The sequence below is a fragment of the Pongo pygmaeus genome, chromosome 2 (assembly GCF_028885625.2).
Source record: "Pongo pygmaeus isolate AG05252 chromosome 2, NHGRI_mPonPyg2-v2.0_pri, whole genome shotgun sequence".
NCBI classification, from domain to species: Eukaryota; Metazoa; Chordata; class Mammalia; order Primates; family Hominidae; genus Pongo; species Pongo pygmaeus.
The window spans coordinates 45,306,894-45,328,899 of NC_085930.1; the positions used below are offsets into that span (position 1 = coordinate 45,306,894).

The window sequence follows — 22,006 nt, forward strand, 5'->3', positions numbered from 1 at the left end:
TGACGTGAGAAAGGGGCCGGGCTGGGGCGGGATAAGTCGCTTCTCCCCTCCTTCCGGAAGCGTAACACTGAACGCGCCTGCGCAATGGGTGTCGGGTCCGCTTTTTTCCCAATCCGGACGTAATCGTGGTTTTTGTTCTGCAATAGGCGGCTTAGAGGGAGGGGCTCTTTCGCCTATACCTACTGTAGCTTCTCCACGTATGGACCCTAAAGGCTACTGCTGCTACTACGGGGCCAGACAGTTACTGTCTCAGCTCTAGGATGTGCGTTCTTCCACTAGAAGCTCTTCTGAGGGAGGTAACCGCACCCCGCGGGCAAGGAATTGCGCCTGCGTCTGAGGGGAGGGTGCGCAAGTGAAGAGCCCTACTGCGCATGTGTGACTAGAAGGGTATTCCCGGACTGTGAAGGGAAATCTGGCCGCCTCCTGTCGGGGAGGCGTCCTGTAGGCGTGCGCCCAATCGGGCTGTCAGTATTGGCATTTCTGCCCACTCCCCGCAGGCTCTATGCGCTATTCCTACGGTATGCTGGGAAGCTTTGGGCATGTTACTTACCCAACCTGGGGTTTAGTGTCCTCAGCCTATCAAAAGAGGGCCTTAGACTCATTGATTTCTACGATCTCCTCCATTTCAAACACTAGTTCAGTAAAACTTTACAGCAGTGTTTCAGATATTTCCATTTTGGTCGTTATTGTAATGAAGTCTGTCCTAATAAGCTTTTTCCTCCGAGGGAAAAGAGGAGGAAAATACAATTCTGAAAGTCTTATCTTACAGCAAAATTATTTACTAATAAGAGTAAAAGCGAGGCCGGGCGCGGTGACTCACGCCTGTAATCCCATCACTTTGGGAGGCAGAGTCGGGCGGATCGCGAAGTCAGGAGTTCGAGACCAGCCTGGCCAACATAGTGAAACCCCCGTCTCTACTAAAAATACAAAAATTAGCCGGGCGTGGTGGTGGGCGTTTGTAGTCCCAGCTATTCGGGAGGCTGACGCAGGAGAATCGCTTGAGTCCGGTAGGTGGAGGTTGCAGTGAGCCAAGACCGCGCCGTTGCATTCCAGCCTGGGTGACAGAGCGAGACTCCGTCTCAAAATACATAAATAAAATTTAAAAATAAAAGCTAAAATTGCTTTGAAGAATTCTTTTCTGCTGTTGCAAAGTGTCATTTGCTCACCTGCTACCTTTGTCAGCAGGTCTAATCTGGTTTTACCTTTTCTGTCTCTAGAGTACTCCCTCTTATCAGATTTTCACTTTCCTTTTCTCATAGTTTCTTCTGTATGCCTCAACTTTCTTGGTGCTAATATAGTCATAGCCAAACATTTTTTAAAAATTCCTTTTCTGTCCTCACAATCAATGGTATTTGCGTTTAGGGTCTGCAAACAAGGTTGCTCATGAAAGTGTTTTTCTCTTTAAGGCAATTAAAAAACAGTGGAATGGAAAAACAGTGCTGTAGTCATCCTGTAATATGCTCCTTGTCAACAATGTATACATTCCTGCTAGGTGCCATATTCATTGCTTTAAGCTCAAGTCGCATCTTACTAGTGAAGTATTCTGCCAATGAAGGTAAGTTAAGACTTGGTATATGTATGGAGCACTTCCATCTAATCACACATCTCTCTCGTCTTTGGTTTTCTTATATATAACATGGAGACAATAATGCCTTTTGCTTCATGTGAGTGATAAAGCATATTTAAATTTGATTATTTAACCTTGCATTCCTCAACAAGAAAAAATATTTGATACTGGATGAAATGTGAGTCAGTCAAATACAAAAATCAAACCCTTTGGTGAAGAACCAGTCATAACATTTTACTGTTACTTCAATCAACAGGTGTTTCTGGACCTATAGCAAAATGTGTAATTGTGCCTTATTTTGAAGTAGAAGGATGTATTTGTTTGGTCACTTGGCATTTGTGAGGTACTTACTATTGTAATTATTGTATCAATGGTAAAGTGTCAGCATTATATTGTGCAGTCATATTGTATCAACAGTATAAATTATAAGCTTTGATAAGTGTGTATTTAAGAAATCTATTTTTTTATGTAAGGATTTAAGCAAACACTTTAATTCCACAAAACTGTATTGAGTACTTCTTACTAGTTATTGAGTGAAGGGGTGGGTTGCCCCTCCACACCTGTGGGTGTTTCTCATTAGGTGGAACGAGAGACTTGGAAAAGAAAGAGACACAGACAAAGTATAGAGAAAGAAAAAAGGGGGCCCAGGGGACCGGCGTTCAGCATACGGAGGATCCCTGCCGGCCTCTGAGTTCCCTTAGTCTTTATTGATCATTATTGGGTGTTTCTCAGAGAGCGGGATGTGGCAGGATCATAGGATAATAGTGGAGAGAGGGTCAGCAGGTAAACACGTGAACAAAGGTGTCTGCATCATAAACAAGGTAAAGAATTAAGTGCTATGCTTTAGATATGTGTACACATAAACATCTCAATGCCTTAAAGAGCAGTATTGCTGCTGGCATGTCCCACCTCCAGCCCTAAGGCGGTTTTCCCCTATCTCAGTAGATGGAATATACAATCGGGTTTTACACCGAGACATTCTATTGCCCAGGGACGAGCAGGAGACAGATGCCTTCCTTTTGTCTCAACTGCAGAGGCGTTCCTTCCTCTTTTACCAATCCTCCTCAGCACAGACCCTTTATGGGTGTTGGACTGGGGGACGGTCAGATCTTTCCCTTCCCACGAGGCCATATTTCAGACTATCACGTGGGGAGAAACCTTGGACAATACCTGGCTTTCCTAGGCAGAGGTCCCTGCGGCCTTCCGCAGTGTTTTGTGTCCCTGGGTACTTGAGATTAGGGAGTGGTGATGACTCTTAACGAGCATGCTGCCTTCAAGCATTTGTTTAACAAAGCACATCTTGCACAGCCCCTAATCCATTTAGCCCTGAGTTGACACAGCACATGTTTCAGGGAGCACAGGGTTGGGGGTAAAGTTACAGATTACAGAACAAAATGGAGTCTCCTGTGTCTGCTTCTTTCTACAGAGACACAGTAACAATCTGATCTCTCTTTTCCCCACAATTGAGGATACATAAAATCATGACATGACCTTTAATGGTCTACTGCTTGGAGAGTCAGATGTGTACCTAAGTCTCTACTGCAGTTAACATTTATCTGCCAGGCACTAGGCTAAGTATTAGCAGCGGGTTCAAAGTGCATGAGATACAGACCTTGTCCTCAAGACTTAGTTTATTAGGAGAGGCATAAATGTAAACACATCATGAAAATCCATTATAATAACTGCAATAATTGATATATCCTGAAGATGCAGAGATTGTCTAGAGTATAAAGTTGTATATTGTTTGGTAGGGGATGATGTGGAGTTCAAATGGATCAGAGAACACTTCTCTGATTAGGAGACAGTTGATCCACTAGAAGTCAAGGTGAACAAGGGTATTCAAAACAGAGGCAACAGCCTGTAAAAGGGAACAGAGGCATAAAAAGGCAGGATATGTTGTGAGAACATGTAGTTTGAAATTACCAAGCAAAAAGTTTAAGGACTCGTAGCCAGGCACGGTGGCTCATGCTGTAATCCCAGCACTTTGGGAGGCCAAGGCGGGCAGATCAATTGAGGTCAGGAATTTCAGACCAGGCTGGCCAACATGGTGAAACCCCATCTTTACTAGAAATACAAAAATTAGCTACGAGGGAGACTGAAGCAGGAGAATGAACCCGGGAGGCAGAGATTGCAGTGAGCTGAGATCATGCCACTGCACTCCAGCCTGGGCAACAGAGCAAAACTGCCTCAAAAAAAAAAGAAGAAAAGTTTAAGGACTCAGAAGAAAGAGAAGGAGTGGTTGGCTGGAGAGAGGTTGGTAAGTCTCAGATTGTTAAGGACTTCATATTCCATGGTAAGGAGCTGGGACCTTAGTCTCTAGGCCAGTCTGAGGGATAAGGGATACTTGAAGGATTATAAATAGGAGGGTAAAATGAAGGACTGTTATGGTAGCTGGATGGCAGTGGAAAAGACAGGAAGCTCAATAGCCAGTTAAGGGATTATTGCAAATTAAAGCCATAGGTGATGAAGACTAACTTAGTGTTTTGGAAGTAGTAAGATAGATAAGGAGTATTCAGAACATAGAAAAGACAGGATTTGGAGAATGTATTGAATATGAGAATTAAAAGAGATAACATACTGTATAGCTCCAAGGTTTCTGGTTTGAATGCTGAGTGGATTGACGCTGTTCTTAGCTGAGATGGAGACTATTAGGAGGAAGAGTAGGTTGGGCAGAGTTTGAAAAGATTGTATTGAAGAGGTCAGGAGCTATGTCCTTACTGCAGTTTTCTGCAGTATCTGGCATATCATGCACATGAGGGAAATGCCAATTATATGAATAAATAGGAGGTAGGTTTTCATTTGGATATTTACAGTGGGCAATAAGTTAAATGTTCTAGAATATAGATTTGGGGACATTAATGTTAAATTGATATTTAAAACTTAAGGAACAGAGAGAGGACTCATGCAGAATGAGAAAATAAAGAGGGCCAAACTCCGAGGAATGCCAGCATTTAAGTGGCATGCGGACACTCAGAAAAGCATTAAGGAGACATCGTTAGCAAGATGGGATAACTAAATGCATGTGACTCAGAAAGGAAAGAAAGTTTGAAGACTGAGAAAGAATTGCAACATCATGATAAGCTAAAGATTAAAGGATACCCTTTAGAATTAAGAATGAGAAGATGTTTGATAATCTCAGAGAGGAGTTAGTTTCAGAAATCAGATTACTTGGAGATAAGACCTGAATGGAAAGTGAGTAAAGGGCAGATAAAGAATGTTGATACTGTTTCAGGGAGAGATGGAGAAGGTATGGTAGCTAGAGGGAGTAGTATTTTATATTTTGTTTTTCAGATGGGAGAGTTTTGAGCATGTTTGTAGGCCAAGGGCAATAAGCCAATTAGTAGAGAGGAAGATAAAAAAGATACACTGGGCCAGGTGTGGTGGCTCACGCCTATAATCCCAGCACTTTGGGAGGCCGAGGTGGGTGGATCACAGGGTCAGGAGATCAAGACCATCCTGGCTAACACAGTGAAACCCCATCTCCACTAAAAATACAAAAAATTAGCTGGGCGTGGTGGCGGGCACCTGTAGTCCCAGCTACTTGGGAGGCTGAGGCAGGAGAATGGCGTGAACCTGGGAGGCGGAGCTTGCAGTGAGCTGAGATCATTCCATTGCACTCCAGCCTGGGCAACAGAGCGAGACTCCGTCTCAAAAAAAAAAAAAAAAAAAACAAAAACAAAAACAAAAACAACACTAAAGCCAAAGGAAATGGAGCCAAGTATCTGAGGAGAAGGGAAGATTTGTTTGTTTTGTTTTGACTCAGAGTCTCACTCTGTCTGGAGTGCACTGGCGCGATCTCCGCTCACTGCAACCTCCACCTCCCAGGTTCAAGCATTCTCTTGCCTCAGCCTCCCGAGTAGCTGAGATTACAGGCATGTGCCACCATGCTCAGCTATTTTTTTGTATTTTTAGTAGAGACGTGGTTTCACCATGTTGGCCAGGCTGGTCTCAAACTCCTGACCTCAAGTGATCCACCTGCCTCGGCCTCCCAAAGTGCTGGGATTACAGGCATGAGCCACTGCACCCAGCCAGAAGGGAGGGTTTTAAAAGGGAGATTGGATGAATAGTTGGGCCCTAGCCCCTTCCTCTGGGGCTGAAGGGAAACCAGTGAATGTCATGTAGAAAGGTATGTTAGTGTGGGCAGGAGATGTGTGGAGGGAAGTTACATACCATGTTGTCATATGGTCTGGGATCGGCATGAAAGGACTGCAAGAAAACCACTGAAAAGCAAGAATAAGCTAAAGAACAGTGACAAGGGTTTGAAAGTTATAATCCAAAGTCCTCCCTTCTTATGAGCACATGTTGTCTTATGTGTATCATGATGGATCATGAGGAGTGTCATTGGAGGATAACAGTGTGAGTTAAGTCTAGCATTTAACTGAGAAAAGGGAGATGTTTTGACTGTGCTTTGAATGATGGGGTAAGGTGAACAGGCAGATATTTAAATTTAGGTGAACATTTATTAAGTGCCTACTAAGTGCAAGGTATATGAACGTGACAAACATGGTCCATTTCTTGTAAGGATCTTCCATTGCATTTCACTTCACACACTTCCACTGTGACAAGTAGTGCCATAGAGGTTTAGAGATAGTGCTATAAGAACAGAGATGAATAAAGAATTGATTCTGATTAGTTTGAGAAGGTCAAGGGAAACCACAGGAGAGAAGAAGAAAGTGTTCTGGATAGACAGTGTCCACTTGGCTTTTTTTCCCCTACATTTGGCCAATTTTGGTTTAATGTGACTGAGAGAAGCAAGCGAATGTCTTCAAAACTGGGGAAGATGCATTTCTGAAAATAGTATCCAATAAAGTTTATGTTTATCTTTGGCAAAATTGTAAAGTGAGTTGTTTGTAAGCATTTAGAAGAGACGGGTAACAGTTAAAATGAAGTCATACCAACCAAACCTCACTTCCTAATTCTGTTGATTTGCAATTTAGGATGTAGCTTTCCAACTCATCAGTGGGTTTGGATGTGTCCAAGTATTTCCTCTCGGCCCTAAAGGTAGCAGAGCCCTAGGCCAGTTGCCTCTTGCCTCAGATAGTTTCCTTCTTTACCTCAGTGTACCATTTATCCCAGAGTGCCAAACAAATATTAATGTTTTCTGTGTGTACCGTGATATAAAACAGATTGGAAAACTCTTAAGGGAATGTCATAGACAGAGTGTACCTCAATTTTAGCAAGGCAAAGAAATCACAAGAAGAATTATGAGCTGAGTAATAATTCAGCAGGTCAGTTCCTAACTGATGAGTCAGTGTTGATTGATGGTCAATTTAGTAGGCAGTCTCTAATGCCATGCCACAGAGCTTTCTTTGCCCTTAGTCCTAGCCTCCTCAGCATATTTATTATAGCAACTTGGACGAAGACATGAGAGGCTGTTTAACAAATTCAAGGATAATAAAAAGCCGATTGGGATAGGGATAGCTAATACATTAGGTGAATTGATTAAAAAATCCAAAGGAGCAAAGGCAACTGGAAGAAACTTAATACAACCAGTAGTAAATCCAGCTTTTAAGTTTTAAAACAATTATAAGTTATACTGTATATAAACATACATAGAATATATAGTTAAAAAACATTTCTGTTACATTTCAGAAAACAAGTATGATTATCTTCCAACTACTGTGAATGTGTGCTCAGAACTGGTGAAGCTAGTTTTCTGTGTGCTTGTGTCATTCTGTGTTATAAAGAAAGGTAAGTCTTGAAATGGTACTATATACTTGTTAATCACAGGACCAAAAAATGTTAGAACTGGAAGGAACATTTTATATCATTTAGCTTAGTCCATTAAATTTTATATGAGGAAGCTAAGATACAAACATAAGTATGTTTTAAAGGTGAAGAAACAAACTCAAAAGAGAAAGTGTTATGCAGAGCTGCATAGGAAGGGGAGGAGCTGGGACACCAACTCATGTTTCCTAATGCCCTTCCTATTACTCTATCTTGTTACTTGTTCTGTGATAGTCTCATGCAGTAAGTTAGTTTTTATTCAAATTAAAGATTTTCTAAATCATGTGCTGTCTAACTTGAGATGTATCATATCTCAAAATAGTTCCCATTTCCTACAGGGAGGGTAGCATAGTGCATAGGCATCAAAGAGACTGTTCTGGGGCAGATTATTTTCTCTGAGCTCCAGTTTTCTGAGCTATCACATAGGGATACTAATTCCTTTCTCAAATGTAAAGTATGTAGCCTTCCATGGAATGTATTTGCTCTTTAATATATATTAATTCTTCACCTTAGTTCCCCAATTATTGCGCCTCCGCTCCCTCTGCCTCTTTCATATACCTTCACGCATGAGGTAAACGTAAACTTTAGAGCATTAAAGTGTTTGCCCAGCAAGATGTTTTTTCATACTCCAGGGTTTCAAACTTTGCAGTTTCTTGTTAGTGACTACTTTTCTTAATCTCATAAAACTCATGCATTATTTGCAGGGCCTTAAACTGCCTTTGTTTTTCTTTTTGTTTTACATTCTCTCTGCTACAGTGCCTAAGTGTTTAGAAACCTAGAGATGGAATAATAACTGACTAGGATTACTAAAAGTTAACTTTCTCTAGTTCCACATATAAATTTCGATTTAGTGTCCCCCTTTCCTGATTTGCCCTTGGGGTGGGGGGGGCAAAAATTCCAGTATGAAGGCTTGATTTTTTTTTTTTTTTAAACTTATTCTAACTTGTTGATCTCCCTCTTGGCCTTATGCTCTTACAGCAGTAAGAGAAACCACATATGTATTGAGTTGCCTTAAGTAGTACTTCTGTTATCTCAAATTAACGGGAATTAGGATAACCAGTAGTCCTAAGGTTGTTGCTGATTGTCAGTGATGAAACTGGTGGGTTGAAGAGAGACAGTAACGAAGTGGAGGCACGTTTATAAAGCTCCCTTTAAAGAATTGTATCAGTAATCAAGGGCAGTGTAATTTCTCTAAAAATGTGGGCATTCTCATCAAGGTCAGTTATTTACACTGTATTTCTTTCTAAGATCATCAAAGTAGAAATTTGAAATATGCTTCCTGGAAGGAATTCTCTAATTTCATGAAGTGGTCCATTCCTGCCTTTCTTTATTTCCTGGATAACTTGATTGTCTTCTATGTCCTGTCCTATCTTCAACCAGTAAGTAAATATGAAAAAGAAAATATCATTGAAAAGATGGAGAAATAAATCCCAGAATATTTTTTTTTTTTTATCATTTTTGTTGGCATTGTTAGTTTCTCGTTGTCCTCACTGGCCTTCCTGAGATTTCCCCAGAATTATCTGAGTACTGAATTATCAATGTGCATGCCAGATTGTCTTAAATGGTCAAGATTACTGTATTAAACTGGGCTGACTACCATGGGGGGAGTTGCTCCCTAGACCAAGAAATCTGAAGCCACCTCTTTTTATGTAACCCTAATTAATATGCCTATTTTCTGAGATGTCCTGTGACCACTAACCTCTAATATTAATCTCAGCATCCAGGACCTCATCCAAGAAAACTTCCCTGATTAACTCAGAAAGTTACATACACAATGTACCTTTTTTACACCTGTTTTAATGTAGTTTATATGAATTTTATTTGTATGGTTTTCTTTTCTGTTAGTCCTATTATTTAACCAACAAGTTCTTCAAGGGTAGGGATCATGTCCTCCCAACTAGAAATGCCATCTATAACTGATAATGCTGGAAATACTTCTCATCTTTCTTGGCATCCTTTGTGTCAGTTTAGAAAGCCATTAGTAATCCAAACTGGAGTTTGGTTTTCTGCTTTCACCTATTACTCAGTTTGGGTTATGATAGGTCATATGTATATTTCCCTTTAATATTTTATAAAATGAAGATTTCTATTGCCTTTATTGCCAAAATGTGTTTTAAATTTCTTTAAAAAGTAAATTCAGGCATTTGATTATAAATAGGATTTCTATTGCTACCAGTCTTCTCTGTGAAGTTTCTTAAATATAAGCAAATCAGTTTTAGAGTGGGATGAAAAAGAGGACTCAAGATAGAACTGTATTAGCCTGTTCTCACACTGCTAATAAATACATACCCAAGACTGAGTAATTTATAAAGGAAAGAGGTTTAATGGACTCACAGTTCCACAAGGCTGGGGAGGCCTCACAGTCACGGCGGAAGGCGAAAGAGAAGCAAAGTCATGTCTTACGTGGCAGCAAGCAAGAGAGCTTGTGCTGGGTAACTCTCATTTATAAAACTGTCAGATCTCATGAGACTTACTCACTACCACGAGAACAGTATGGGGGAAACCTCCACCATGATTCAATTATCTCCACCTGACCCGGCCCTTGACATGTGGGGATTACAATTTAAGGTGAGATTTGGGTGGGACACAGCCAAACCCTATCAAGAATTATAGTATAAAACAGGTGTTTGACTTTCCACAATTTAGAAGCTGTGTAACTAGGCAGGCCCAACTGCTTTAAGTTTCAGTTACCCCCTCTATAAAATAAAAATAATAATAATATACTAGTTCAAAGGCAGGGAACTGGGCCAGTTGATTACCTGAAGTTTTCTTCGGCTCTGTACTGCGTGTTGCTAATAAGTGTCCTGTCCATCTAGAATCTGTTCTCTCCTAAATTCTTCCGTTTTTGAGAATTGCTGTCCCCAACAAAATTAGGCAAATTCAATACATTTTATTGTATTTTATCACAGATTCACTCTAAATTTGTGTCTCTTTTCTGTGTCCCCCAGTACCAAAGCAAAATGGCAACTTCCTTATTTTTCTTCCAGCTTATTGCTTTGCTCTTCCTTCCTGATTGTGAACAACCATATATCTTACAGAATGAAACACATGCATACTCTGTGTATTACTGTGCCTGAGCCTATTGAAGGAATTAAATAGAGATGCATGGAATGTTTGGGCCAAAGAGCTCTGATGTTTTATTTATTTTATCCTCTTGCATGGAAAGAGTTTTCAGAATTTTCAGAATTCATCAAGCCAGTCAGGCTGCATGGTTAGGCACTTTTGCACTGCCCTTAATGTGATTGATCAAGGCCACTATTTCCACACTTCGCAGCCACTGTCCTCTTCTCCTCTTACTCATCTCCTAACTAGGGGTTCACAGGCGTTTGCCTACAGAGAAGTACACCGAGAAAACCTTAAAACGGTGGTTCCCATAAGTATTTAATAGAAAAACAACAATGTTATATTCTTGGAGTTGTTGCCATTTTTAATTGAGTTTTATCTTTAATTTAGCTGCATATTAGCTGTATTTGTTTTAATTAGTGGGTATATATGACTGTTAATATCTTTTGGGGGTTAATCACCTTAAAGTGATAGCAAGCAGGAAGGCAGGGTGAAGTACATCCTAAGATTTGCATTAAAAAATTATTACTATTGTCAGATCTAATTATGGGCAGCAATGATGGAATTTCATGTGAGCATAATGTATACATGTTCAGATTAATACTCTCATGTGTGAAGTAGGATTGAATTCGTAAAAACAAATGGTTTTAAAATCTGGCTGATACATTTCTAAGTGTTTAGAACAACTTGAATCAGTGTGCAGGGCTGTCAAGTATGAGTTTGGTATTGAGTTACTGCAGTTCAACCAGGAAAATTGATACAATTCCTAGAATGGTAAAGATGCTTAAAAAAATCTGTACTTCAATTTTCTTACTATTATTAATGGACCATACAGTACCTGCCTTCTATATGACCATAGAAACAATGTTAAAAATCCATAAGGCGCTTTCAGAACTTTGAAAAGTAGGCTTCATAAGTGTAGCAACTGTCATTTCTTGACCTAAACCTTTAGAATTTATAAGTAATTTCAGATCTGTATAAAAAGATTATTTACACAGGCAGTGCCTGGACAATAATTTGATCATATCTACATAAATTTGACAAGTGACAAAACTGGAATTTAATCCTTAGTTGAAATTGCTACCTTAATAACCCCTCTGTTTTTTGACCAAAAAGCTTTTTTTGTCAGGTGAACTGCCAAGCTAGGACATTTCTGAGGTCAGTACTTTGGATTGTAACTCTATCTTCTCTTTCTTTCTAGGCCATGGCTGTTATCTTCTCAAATTTTAGCATTATAACAACAGCTCTTCTATTCAGGATAGTGCTGAAGTAAGTAACTTGCTGTGAAAACATATATCATACTTTAAAATAACATAGCCCGGTTTCAAATGATATACCCAGAACACTGAGCCCTCAGAATCCCAAAGCCGGGATTTTGTTCCTAATTGGCTTTGTGTACTGGGCACATTTAAGCCATGTAGAAAGCGGCTCCAGTGCTAGTCCATCTAAATCCTCTGTAATCAGATGAATGAAAATGTCTTGAGCATCTTAAAAATGAGATAATTGACTGTGTTATAATTAGTATTTTCATATTTAGTGCCAGATTTTCAACAAAGATTAATGAGCTTTTTATGCAAAATCTTTCTGCACTAATAGGGAAGCAAATGGTTCCTAAGATTGTTAATATATTTGTAATTTGGAGTTTGGAGATGATAGATAATGGCCAATTTTTTATTAAACTATTTGAGATGAGGATGTGATTTAAGCACTAATTAGCAGAGGGTGTGTGTGAAGAATCTAGTCAGAATTACAGTTAAGAAGGATAGGTTTTTAAACTTTTAAAAATGTTATCACCAATTTTTACTATCTCCAAGAGGACCGCTGAATAGTAATAAACATTTTTAAGTAAATTAAGCTCTCTTCAAAGCAAAAGCCAGAGTGTCCTAAGGCAGGAAGATGATACAGAATCTGGATACTTAACTTCAGTTTAATTTCTTACTTAATGATAATGATTAAAAAATAAAATTAATTTCTTATTAAATTTGTTGTGTTTTTTTAATTTTACATTATCTTTTTGATTTATTGATTCTCAGTGTGCTGTGTGATAGTATGTTCTTTCATAATTTGTATATATGAAAGGGTGACTGGCTTGGTACAAAGATTTAATTTGTTGAGTCCATGATATACTTAATATATAAATTATATAAGATTCCTGATATATTTTCTTTTACCCTGAGGAAACATTTAATTTGATAGTTAATGTGAGAGATAAGGAAAAAGTGAACATTACATTTAGCCCAGTTTAAATGTTAGAATACATCGAAGTTTGTTCTACGTATCGGTTTGTCAATTTATTTGTGAATTGTGAAAACAATTCTTTAACTAAAAAAAGATATTCCAAAAACATTTTGAAGTCTTTGAAATCAGTTTGAATCTCACTTTGTAGTATAAACAGTTGACTTTTGAGAAAATGTATGCAAGCAATAATGTTTGTATATTGATTCCTGTGATAGATTAGCGATGCACTTCTGTGAAGATAAATAAAATGGTTCCGAGACCATTTCCATATTCCAAGATGATAAAAGGATCACTGTTTAATAAGGGAGTACAGGTCTCAAAAACATGTCTTTTTAAAGTGTTTGTCATTTACTTTAAATGAGTACAGATGGTATTATACTAAAGTTGTAGAATATAAAATTATTACATCAAAATTACATCAATTTAAAACTGAATTTACTAAAGACTAAAAGTATGTATTGCCTGACTTGAAATTGGCCAGTAGCTTTAGTCCTATCCTATAGTAAGTATTCCTTGTTAAATTTTTAAGCATTTAACTATTTGTGTTAAGAAAGTTCATTCTAAGTTTAAATCTAAATCTATTTATACTATACATTTTAAATATTTGCTTTTAATACTAATTATAATATTGATTACATTTTGCTAAGTTTAATAATAACTAACACTAGTATGAATTACAGTTCAAAAAAGTTTCTACATACTTTCTTATTTTCAGAGGAATAATATTGATTCTTAGACATATATGTGCTTTGTTGTTGACATCTCTCTGTTTTGAGTCCTTGGAAAATAACGTGCTAATAATCTAATATTGTCTTTTATGAGAATGCCTTTTAAGTATTTTATTACTTTTTTTTTTTTTTTTTTGGAGACAGTCTTACTCTGTCACCCAGGCTGGAGTGCAGTGGCACCGTCTTGGCTCATTGCAACCTCCTCTTCCCGTCTTCAAGCAATTCTTGTGCCTCAGCCTCCCAAGTAGCTGGGACTACAGATGCACACCACCATGCCCAGCTAATTTTTGTATTTTTAGTAGAGACAGAGTTTCACCGTTTTGGCCAGGCTGGTTTCAAACTCCTGACCTCAAGTGATCCACCCACCTTGGCCTCCCAAAGTGCCGGAATTACCGGTGTGAGCCACTACACCTGGCCTTATTACATTTTTTAACTCTTTTTTCTAATTGTGGTGAAAAAAATGAAAAAAAAATTTACCATCTTAACAGTTTTTTTTTTGGGGTGGGGTGTACAGAGTCTTGCTCTGTCGCCAGGCTGGAGTGCAGGGTCGCAATCTCAGCTCACTGCAACCTCCACCTCCTGGGTTCAAGCGATTCCCCTGCCTCAGCCTCCCAAGTAGCTGGTATTACAGGCACGTGCCACCAAGCCTGGCTAATTTTTTGTATTTTAGTAGAGATGGGGTTTCACCATGTTGGCCAAGATGGTCTCAATCTCCTGACCTTGTGAGCCACCGCGTCCAGCCCATCTTAACAATGTTTAAGCATACAGTTTAGTAGTGTTAAGTATATTCATGTTGTTGTGAAGTAGATGTTGAACTCTTTCACCTTCCAAATTTGAAACTCTAAGTCCATTAAACAACTCTCCTTTCCCCGCCTCACCCTAACCCCTGATCACCACCATTTCACTCTGTTTCTATGAATTTGACTACTTTAGATTCCTCGTATGAATAGAATCATACAGTGTTCGTCTTTTTGTGACTGGCTTATTTCACTTAGCTTAGCATATTGTCTTCACGGTTCATCCATGTAGCATGTGACAGGATTTCCTTCCAATTTTTAAAGCTGAAAAATATCTCATTGATGTATATGCTTTTATTACATTTTGAAGTCAACTTAACTTTGTTCTATTTTGATCTTTTTGGAGTTGGTGGTGTGCATTGGTTTTCCCTATTTAATTTACTCTTTGTGAATCATTTGATGGTCTTTTTGCCCTTTGTGATTAAATCTTGACCTAGGAGTAGCAGCTTAACAGTTCTATCACATATTCTTTGTTTGCCACTTTTCATTTAGAATATTAAATCTGTTGTCTTATACTTGATTGTAGCTGAACTATCAAATACCTTTCCCATACAGGTAAAGAATACAAGGCTACAAAATAAAATAATTAAAAAAAAATTTTTTTAAAGAAAAAAACAAAAAAAATAATTTTTAAAAATTCTTAAAAAGAATATAAGGCTACAAAAGCAGGCAAAAGTAAGTCTGGTAACTACTGCAGGGATTACTTGGAGGAATTTGAAAGTGGGAAAAAGAAAAATATTATCATCTAAATGTCCTATTATTTTTTCTAAAAATAATAAAATACCTAAAGGCATTCTCATAAAAGACAATATTAGATTATTAGCATGTTATTTTCCAAGGATTCAAACTTTATGTGAATGTATAGATTTGTTCTTTGAAGTATAAGCCACTGGTTCATGGTAGAAACTGGTAGCAGGCATTATGCCTTGTAGCTTGCTTCCCTGGTTTGCTTGTAACCTAAGCAAAGTTGTACAATCTTGTTTGCTTTCGCTTTGGGAAATAATACAACCTAAACATTGAGATTGGAGGCAAAAGATAACCAAGACCAGCGCTTATTTTTACCTAAAAAATGTATATAAGTTTCTCTGATTTCCTCAAAGAGAAGGTATGGAAAAAAAATTATTTAAAAATACATTTTGAAACATGGTGGATGTCTAGGAAGTAAGGGTAAAGTTTAGTTACTGTCTGAAACAGCAGAAGAACAAAGAAAAGTGCCAGTCAGTAGTAGTACAAGCATTTCTCCAGAATCATTCATTCACTTGATAAATTTTCTCTGTGATTTCTCATCATAAATCTGCCCCTGTCACTCTCTTTGTGCTACTAAGAAATGTGTTTTATACAGTTTCTTGAGAAAACAATTATGTAAGTCTTTCCATTTAATTGTCTTCATACCCTGCCTTAGTTTACTACCACCAAATATAGAAGTGCTCTTATCTGACACAATTTGAACCTATTGGTTAGTTGCTAGGAAAACTTACAGTGGTGAATCATGTATGTAAGTATATATAGAAAATATCTAAACAATTTATTTTAACTTAGAATATGTAAATATACATGTGTTCATCATTCTTCTAATGTTGAACTAAAGCCCCTCCTTTGAGTATGTGTTACTGATTGAAGTTCCTTAGCTCACCTATATGTTATTAGAAAACAGCTTTTTATCTTCTGAATGATTTACCTTCACTTAGTCTTCCCAAAGTGTTCAACTTAGTTTTCATAAAAACAGCTTCTTGTCTTTTACTCAAAGTTTATCATTTATGTAATCTTTATGTAGTGACAACAGTGAGGTCACCTGTCAAAAACATGTTTAGGAACAGAGATTCTGTGAGCAAACAATTCACTTGGGAGGAGAGGCCCTGAGGAATAGTAGCCTTCTAGCCACAGGCATTCGGCTCTGAGCATCCATTACTATGTTTTACCGAGGCAGTGGAGAGATGAGTGAAGTGAGCTTCCACTGTTTTCTATCAGTTAAACTGAAGAACAAATTCGGTCATGCAGACTCAGTTGTCATTTCAGATTGTCAGCTGACTTTACAGGGTAATTTATTAAGCTTTATTTTCTTTCCAAAAAATCTACCATTTTTAATTTTTAGCTTAATCCTTAATAAATTTTACGTTCCTTAGAACATTACCTTGAATGAGTAATTGTTTACAGAAGGTGTTGTTTAGCTTAAGGATTTCTTTCTTTTTTCTTAATATTAGTGAAAAATGTATAGCTGCTAGAAAACTTTTAAAGGAACTATAGATTATATCATTGCCTCACTTGTATGTGATTTGCAATAATTAATTATAGAATTTTTTTTGTAAAATGGACACCCATTTTTTATCTCTGGTCATTCTATTTGTTTTCCGCTACTTAATGTGTACCAGCTGCACCTTCAGAAATTTAAGTGGTTAGCTCACAGTTTCTTACCTAATGGCATAAGGCTGCGCTAACGCCATCAGTAAGTTCTAGATCTGGCTATTTGAAAATTACATACATATGAGAAAGCATATAATAATGTGCACAGGTATGCTGCTATCTAGGCTAGTCTGTGCATTTAGCAGTTTCAGAGCATGAAGCTTTATATGCACACAACTTCCTATACGTGCATCCTGGAAACTTAGAATTATACTTAGGAAGTGTGATGATGCAGAAGGAAAACATACAAAACCATGGATCCGATCCCTTCTTTAGTCTTTAAGTACATGACCTTAGGGAAATCTGTTATGTTAACTGTTTCCTCCCTTAGAGCAGTAATGCCTAAGTGTATGGTAGGTGCTCAATAAATGCTCCAATGATATAAAAATTCTCATAACTTCTGGTTCCCACCTATTGCTTTACACTTCTGCATTTTTTATGTTCCTCTTTTTTTTCTTGGTGTCCCCCTTCTTTGCGTAACTAACTGATCTTCAAACATCAAGATTTTGTTCCCCCAAGAGGCCTCTTGACAACGCCAGTGAGAGTGAGATATTCCTCTTTGTCAATATTGTACATTCTTGTTGCCTTTGCATAGAGACTCTTCCCTCTGCCTGGATATATCACCACCTCCTTTTTCACATGATAAACTTCAATTTATTTTTCATCTTTTAGCTCAAGTGTCATTTCCTCTTTGAAGCAATACCTGACTATTTACAGATTCTAGTGTTCCTCAGATTACTCCAGTTCTCCCATTAATCACTTTTCACACATACTGAAATCATTTAGTTTCATTGTTTTCTCACTGTTAAAGCATAAATTCCTTGAACATGGAGATAAGTCATCTTTATCTCCCCAGGTTGCCTGGCACATGGTAGCTGCTTATTAAACATCTGTTGAATAGAATGAATCAGCAAAATGGAATAATAATAGTACATGTCCTTTATGTCTCACAAGTTTTTTGCTAAGGAAAATAAATAAAGGATTGTTAGGACTTTGTAAACTGAAATACTGCCCCAAATGACATTTTTCTTTGGCTTGTCAGCCAGCAGTTTGCTGTTTAATGCTCTATGATTAGGCCATGGATCTAGAGCTAACCTTCTCCTTTAAATCTTTTTTGGGTTATGGACACCTTTAAAGATTTGACAAAGCTTTGCAGGATCTCCTGCATAGGGGGAAATTCATCTATACACAAGATTTCTGAAGCTCATCTACATTCTTTCTGGTTCTGGGAAACCAGGTTGAGAATCTCTGCTGTAACTTTATAGTACGATAAAAGTTATTGTGCCAGAGGTCCAAGATAGCTCTAGAGGTAGAAAGGAGGCCATGTTAAACTTGTGGGTTAAAAGGAAACCTACACAGAAGGGAAATGACTTGAGCAGCCTTAGGGGATAGGTGTTATAAAAATGAATTAAAACATTAAATTTGAGAGACAGGCACCAACAGGTTTTCTCTGAGCTTGAATGGTAGGAAATGCTAGCAAAAACTGGGTCCAGTTTATTCAACCAACTACTCAAGTGTCTGAGTTTTCAGTAGAAACTATTGATATGGGGGGAAAACAGTAGTAAAATCTTGTTTTTCATCTTTGAACAGGAGGCGTCTAAACTGGATCCAGTGGGCTTCCCTCCTGATTTTATTTTTGTCTATTGTGGCCTTGACTGCCGGGACTAAAACTTTACAGCACAACTTGGCAGGACATGGATTTCATCATGATGCCTTCTTCAGCCCTTCCAATTCCTGCCTTCTTTTCAGAAGTGAGTGTCCCAGAAAAGACAATTGTACAGCAAAGGAATGGACTTTTCCTGAAGCTAAATGGAACACCACAGCCAGGGTTTTCAGTCACATCCGTCTTGGCATGGGCCATGTTCTTATTATAGTCCAGTGTTTTATTTCTTCAATGGCTAATATCTATAATGAAAAGATATTGAAGGAAGGGAACCAGCTCGCTGAAAGCATCTTCATACAGAACAGCAAACTCTATTTCTTTGGCATTCTGTTTAATGGGCTGACTCTGGGCCTTCAGAGGAGTAACCGTGATCAGATTAAGAACTGTGGATTTTTTTATGGCCACAATGCGTTTTCAGTAGCCCTTATTTTTGTAACCGCATTCCAGGGCCTTTCAGTGGCTTTCATTCTGAAGTTCCTGGATAACATGTTCCATGTCTTGATGGCCCAGGTTACCACTGTCATTATCACAACGGTGTCTGTCCTGGTCTTTGACTTCAGGCCCTCCCTGGAATTTTTCTTGGAAGCCCCATCAGTCCTTCTCTCTATATTTATTTATAATGCCAGCAAGCCTCAAGGTCCGGAATATGCACCTAGGCAAGAAAGGATCCGAGATCTAAGTGGCAATCTTTGGGAGCGTTCCAGCGGGGTAAGTTTGTGAGGGTGCTGCTTTTTGCTTGCTCTTCCCAAATTTAAAGCATAGTTAATTCAAGGAAAAAAATAAAATCAGTACTGATTTGTCAAAGAATGTATTGGATCTCTGAATTTTAAAACCGAATCAACAAACATTCCTTGGACTCCTGATGTTTGCAACGGTTCATGATCAATGCTGTCAGGTGTAGAGAAAAAGTATAAGTCAATCTGAAGGATCTTATGTGTTATTTCATAGAATACTATAGAATTATACACCTGGAAGATACCTCACAGGTTGTCTTGTCCTGTCTCCATAGTTTTACAAGTGAAGAAACAGGCAAAATGGTTTACAGATAATAAAAGAACTGATACACCTATGTCTGACTCCAAGTCCCTTTCTCTTTCTATTCCACCGTAGTTAGGGAAATAAGCTCATTTGTGAGAGAAGTTGGCCTTTCATATTAGTAAGTCTTGTTGAATAGAAAGCCTGGCTCCTCAGTCCACCCTGTGGTTATTTATAAGCCAGTATGCCAGAAGGGCAGGGTTTGTTTATTTCACTAGAAAGGTAGTTTTCAAAAGGATCCTTGCAAGGCGAGTAGGAGGAAAATATTTTCTAGAAAAATGCTTATGCAATTATTCCGAATATCTCCCAGTTGCTTGCAATTGTCTTGGAAGGCTCTGTCAATCATTTTATTGGCAAATTAATGATCTTTTGAAGATTCAATTAAGGAGTTAAATATATGTTAAATAAGTGAAATAGACATCTAGCTTTAGATTTACAATTTTCTTGAACACACAAAATATGAAATATTTTATACAATGAACATTTAACTCTTTGGGAAAAATAATCTATTGCTTAATAACATTCATGGCAGAGCTTCCCTGGGTGTAATGCCTCTGTCGTGATTCAACAGATTCTAAAGATGAAAAAATTAGGATCTTGAGTTTCTGATACCCTGCTTTTAGCCAGAGTGTATATCCAGAAGTCCTGTATTCTTTTCCAACAGCTGATAATGCCATTTGCTCTAATTTTTAAGCAAAGGAAAATCTATATAGGTAACAAGGCCTATGAAGGCCTGTTTCTCTAACCTTTAATCATTTTTCTGCAAGACCAGCAGGTGGTGCTCCTCACTTTGCTCATGTTAGCTTTGAAATTTTGAGTACTGAGTACACCTCACTTTTTTATCCTCTCATACTTCTATAGTTAACTTTCCAAGAACATAAGTATTTATTTAATTTGACCAGGTTATATCTATAGCTTAATGAGGTGAGACCAATTATTTGTTAGTAAGGTTTCCCCTTAGTCATCTTTAAAAATGCTACATTTCCAGTTTTGTTCTAATTACTGTTTTCATGTTTCCTTTTAGGATGGAGAAGAACTGGAAAGACTTACCAAACCCAAGAGTGATGAGTCAGATGAAGATACTTTCTAACTGGTACCCACATAGTTGGCAGCTCTCTCGAACCTTATTTTCACATTTTCAGTGTTTGTAATATTTATCTTTTCACTTTGATAAACCAGAAATGTTTCTAAATCGTAATATTCTTTGCATATATCTAGCTACTCCCTAAATGATTCCATCCAAGGCTTAGAGTACCCAAAGGCTAAGAAATTCTAAAGAACTGATATAGGAGTAACAATATGAAGAATTCATTAACATCTCAGTACTTGATAAATCAGCAAGATGTATTTGCAGATTATTTTCCTTGGCCTTCAAGCTTCCAAAAAACTTGTAATAATCATGTTAGCTTATATATACACATAGAGATCAATTTGCCAGATATTCACAATTATGTAGTTCTAGTTTACATGCCAAAAGTCTTCCCTTTTTTAACATTATAAATAACTAGGTTGTCTCTTGAATTTTGAGGCCCTAGAGATAGTCATTTTGCAAGTAAAGAGCAATGGGACCCTTTCTAAAAATGTTGGTTGAAGGACCTAAATACCTGGCCATACCATAGATTTGGGATGATGTAGTCTGTGCTAAATATTTTGCTGAAGAAGTAGTTTCTCAGACACAAAATCTCAGAATTTTAATTTTTAGAAATTCATGGGATATTTGATTTTTGTAATAATCTTTTGATGTTTTAAACATTGGTTCCCTAGTCACCATAGTTACCACTTGTATTTTAAGTCATTTAAACAAGCCACGGTGGGACTTTTTTCTCCTCAGTTTGAGGAGAAAAATCTTGATGTCATTACTCCTGAATTATTACATTTTGGAGAATAAGAGAGCATTTTATTTATTAGTTACTAATTCAAGCTGTGACTATTGTATATCTTTCCAAGAGTTGAGACGCTGGCTTCAGAATCATACCAGATTGTCAGTAAAGCTGATGCCTAGGAGCTTTTTAAGGGATCCTTTCAGAAGGATCACTTAGCAAACACATGTTGACTTTTAACTGATATATGAATATTATTACTCTAAAAATAGAAAGACCAGTAATATATAAGTCACTTTACAGTGCTACTTCACACTTATAAGTGCATGGTATTTTTCATGGTATTTTGCATGCAGCCAGTTAACTCTCATAGATAGAGAAGTCAGGTGATAGATGATTTTAAAAATTAGCAAACAAAAGTGACTTGCTCAGGGTCGTGCAGCTGGGTGATGATAGAAGAGTGGGCTTTAACTGGCAGGCCTATATGTTTACAGACTACCATACTGTAAATATGAGCTTTATGGTGTCATTCTCAGAAACTTACACATTTCTTCTCTCCTTTCTCCTAAGTTTCATGCAGATGAATATAAGGTAATATACTATTATATAATTCATTTGTGATATCCATGTAATATGACTGGCAAGAATTGGTGGAAATTTGTAATTAAAATAATTATTAAACCTATGTCTTGTGTTGCCACTCTGTCATTTAGGGTGGAATGTGGAGTACTTTTAATCTTAAAAAATAGAGTGAGACAAAAACCTACATAACTTTTAAAACTCTCTTTAAGTAGATCTTCTTAAAATAACAAAGGCATTTTCATCAGTTATGTGAAATAGGAAGATTATATCTATTATGGCGATTTATTTTAAAGGTAAGGGAAATGAGGTACAGTGGGACCTTTTTAGGAAATGTAGCATACAAAACATTTTTATCTCATAAAACATAAAAATTACGAAAATATTCT

General features: G+C 37.6%; 1 protein-coding gene across 5 annotated transcripts; it reads left to right on the forward strand.

Moving 5' to 3' along the window:
- The first annotated feature begins 143 nt into the window (after positions 1-143).
- On the forward strand, positions 144-21,723 carry SLC35A5 (solute carrier family 35 member A5). 5 transcript variants are annotated; one of them, XM_063661628.1, is made up of 8 exons: positions 144-262; positions 1,407-1,555; positions 7,160-7,258; positions 8,543-8,673; positions 11,559-11,626; positions 18,111-18,271; positions 18,744-18,891; positions 20,243-20,413. In XM_063661628.1, coding segments are annotated over exons 1-7 (729 nt in total). In that variant the 5' UTR covers positions 144-260; the 3' UTR covers positions 18,863-18,891; positions 20,243-20,413. The 5 variants fall into 5 exon arrangements, with proteins under 5 accessions (XP_063517698.1, XP_063517697.1, XP_063517699.1 ...); XM_063661627.1 differs by having other exon boundaries at positions 18,111-18,891; positions 20,243-21,723; XM_063661629.1 differs by lacking the exon at positions 18,744-18,891 and having other exon boundaries at positions 20,243-21,723.
- The last annotated feature ends 283 nt before the right edge of the window (positions 21,724-22,006 follow it).

Coding starts and splice junctions, on each gene's coding strand:
- SLC35A5 (XM_063661627.1), top strand. Junction 7,259..8,542: donor ATTCTGTGTTATAAAGAAAG/GTAAGTCTTGAA, acceptor TTTCTTTCTAAG/ATCATCAAAGTAGAAATTTG. Junction 11,627..18,110: donor CTATTCAGGATAGTGCTGAA/GTAAGTAACTTG, acceptor ATCTTTGAACAG/GAGGCGTCTAAACTGGATCC.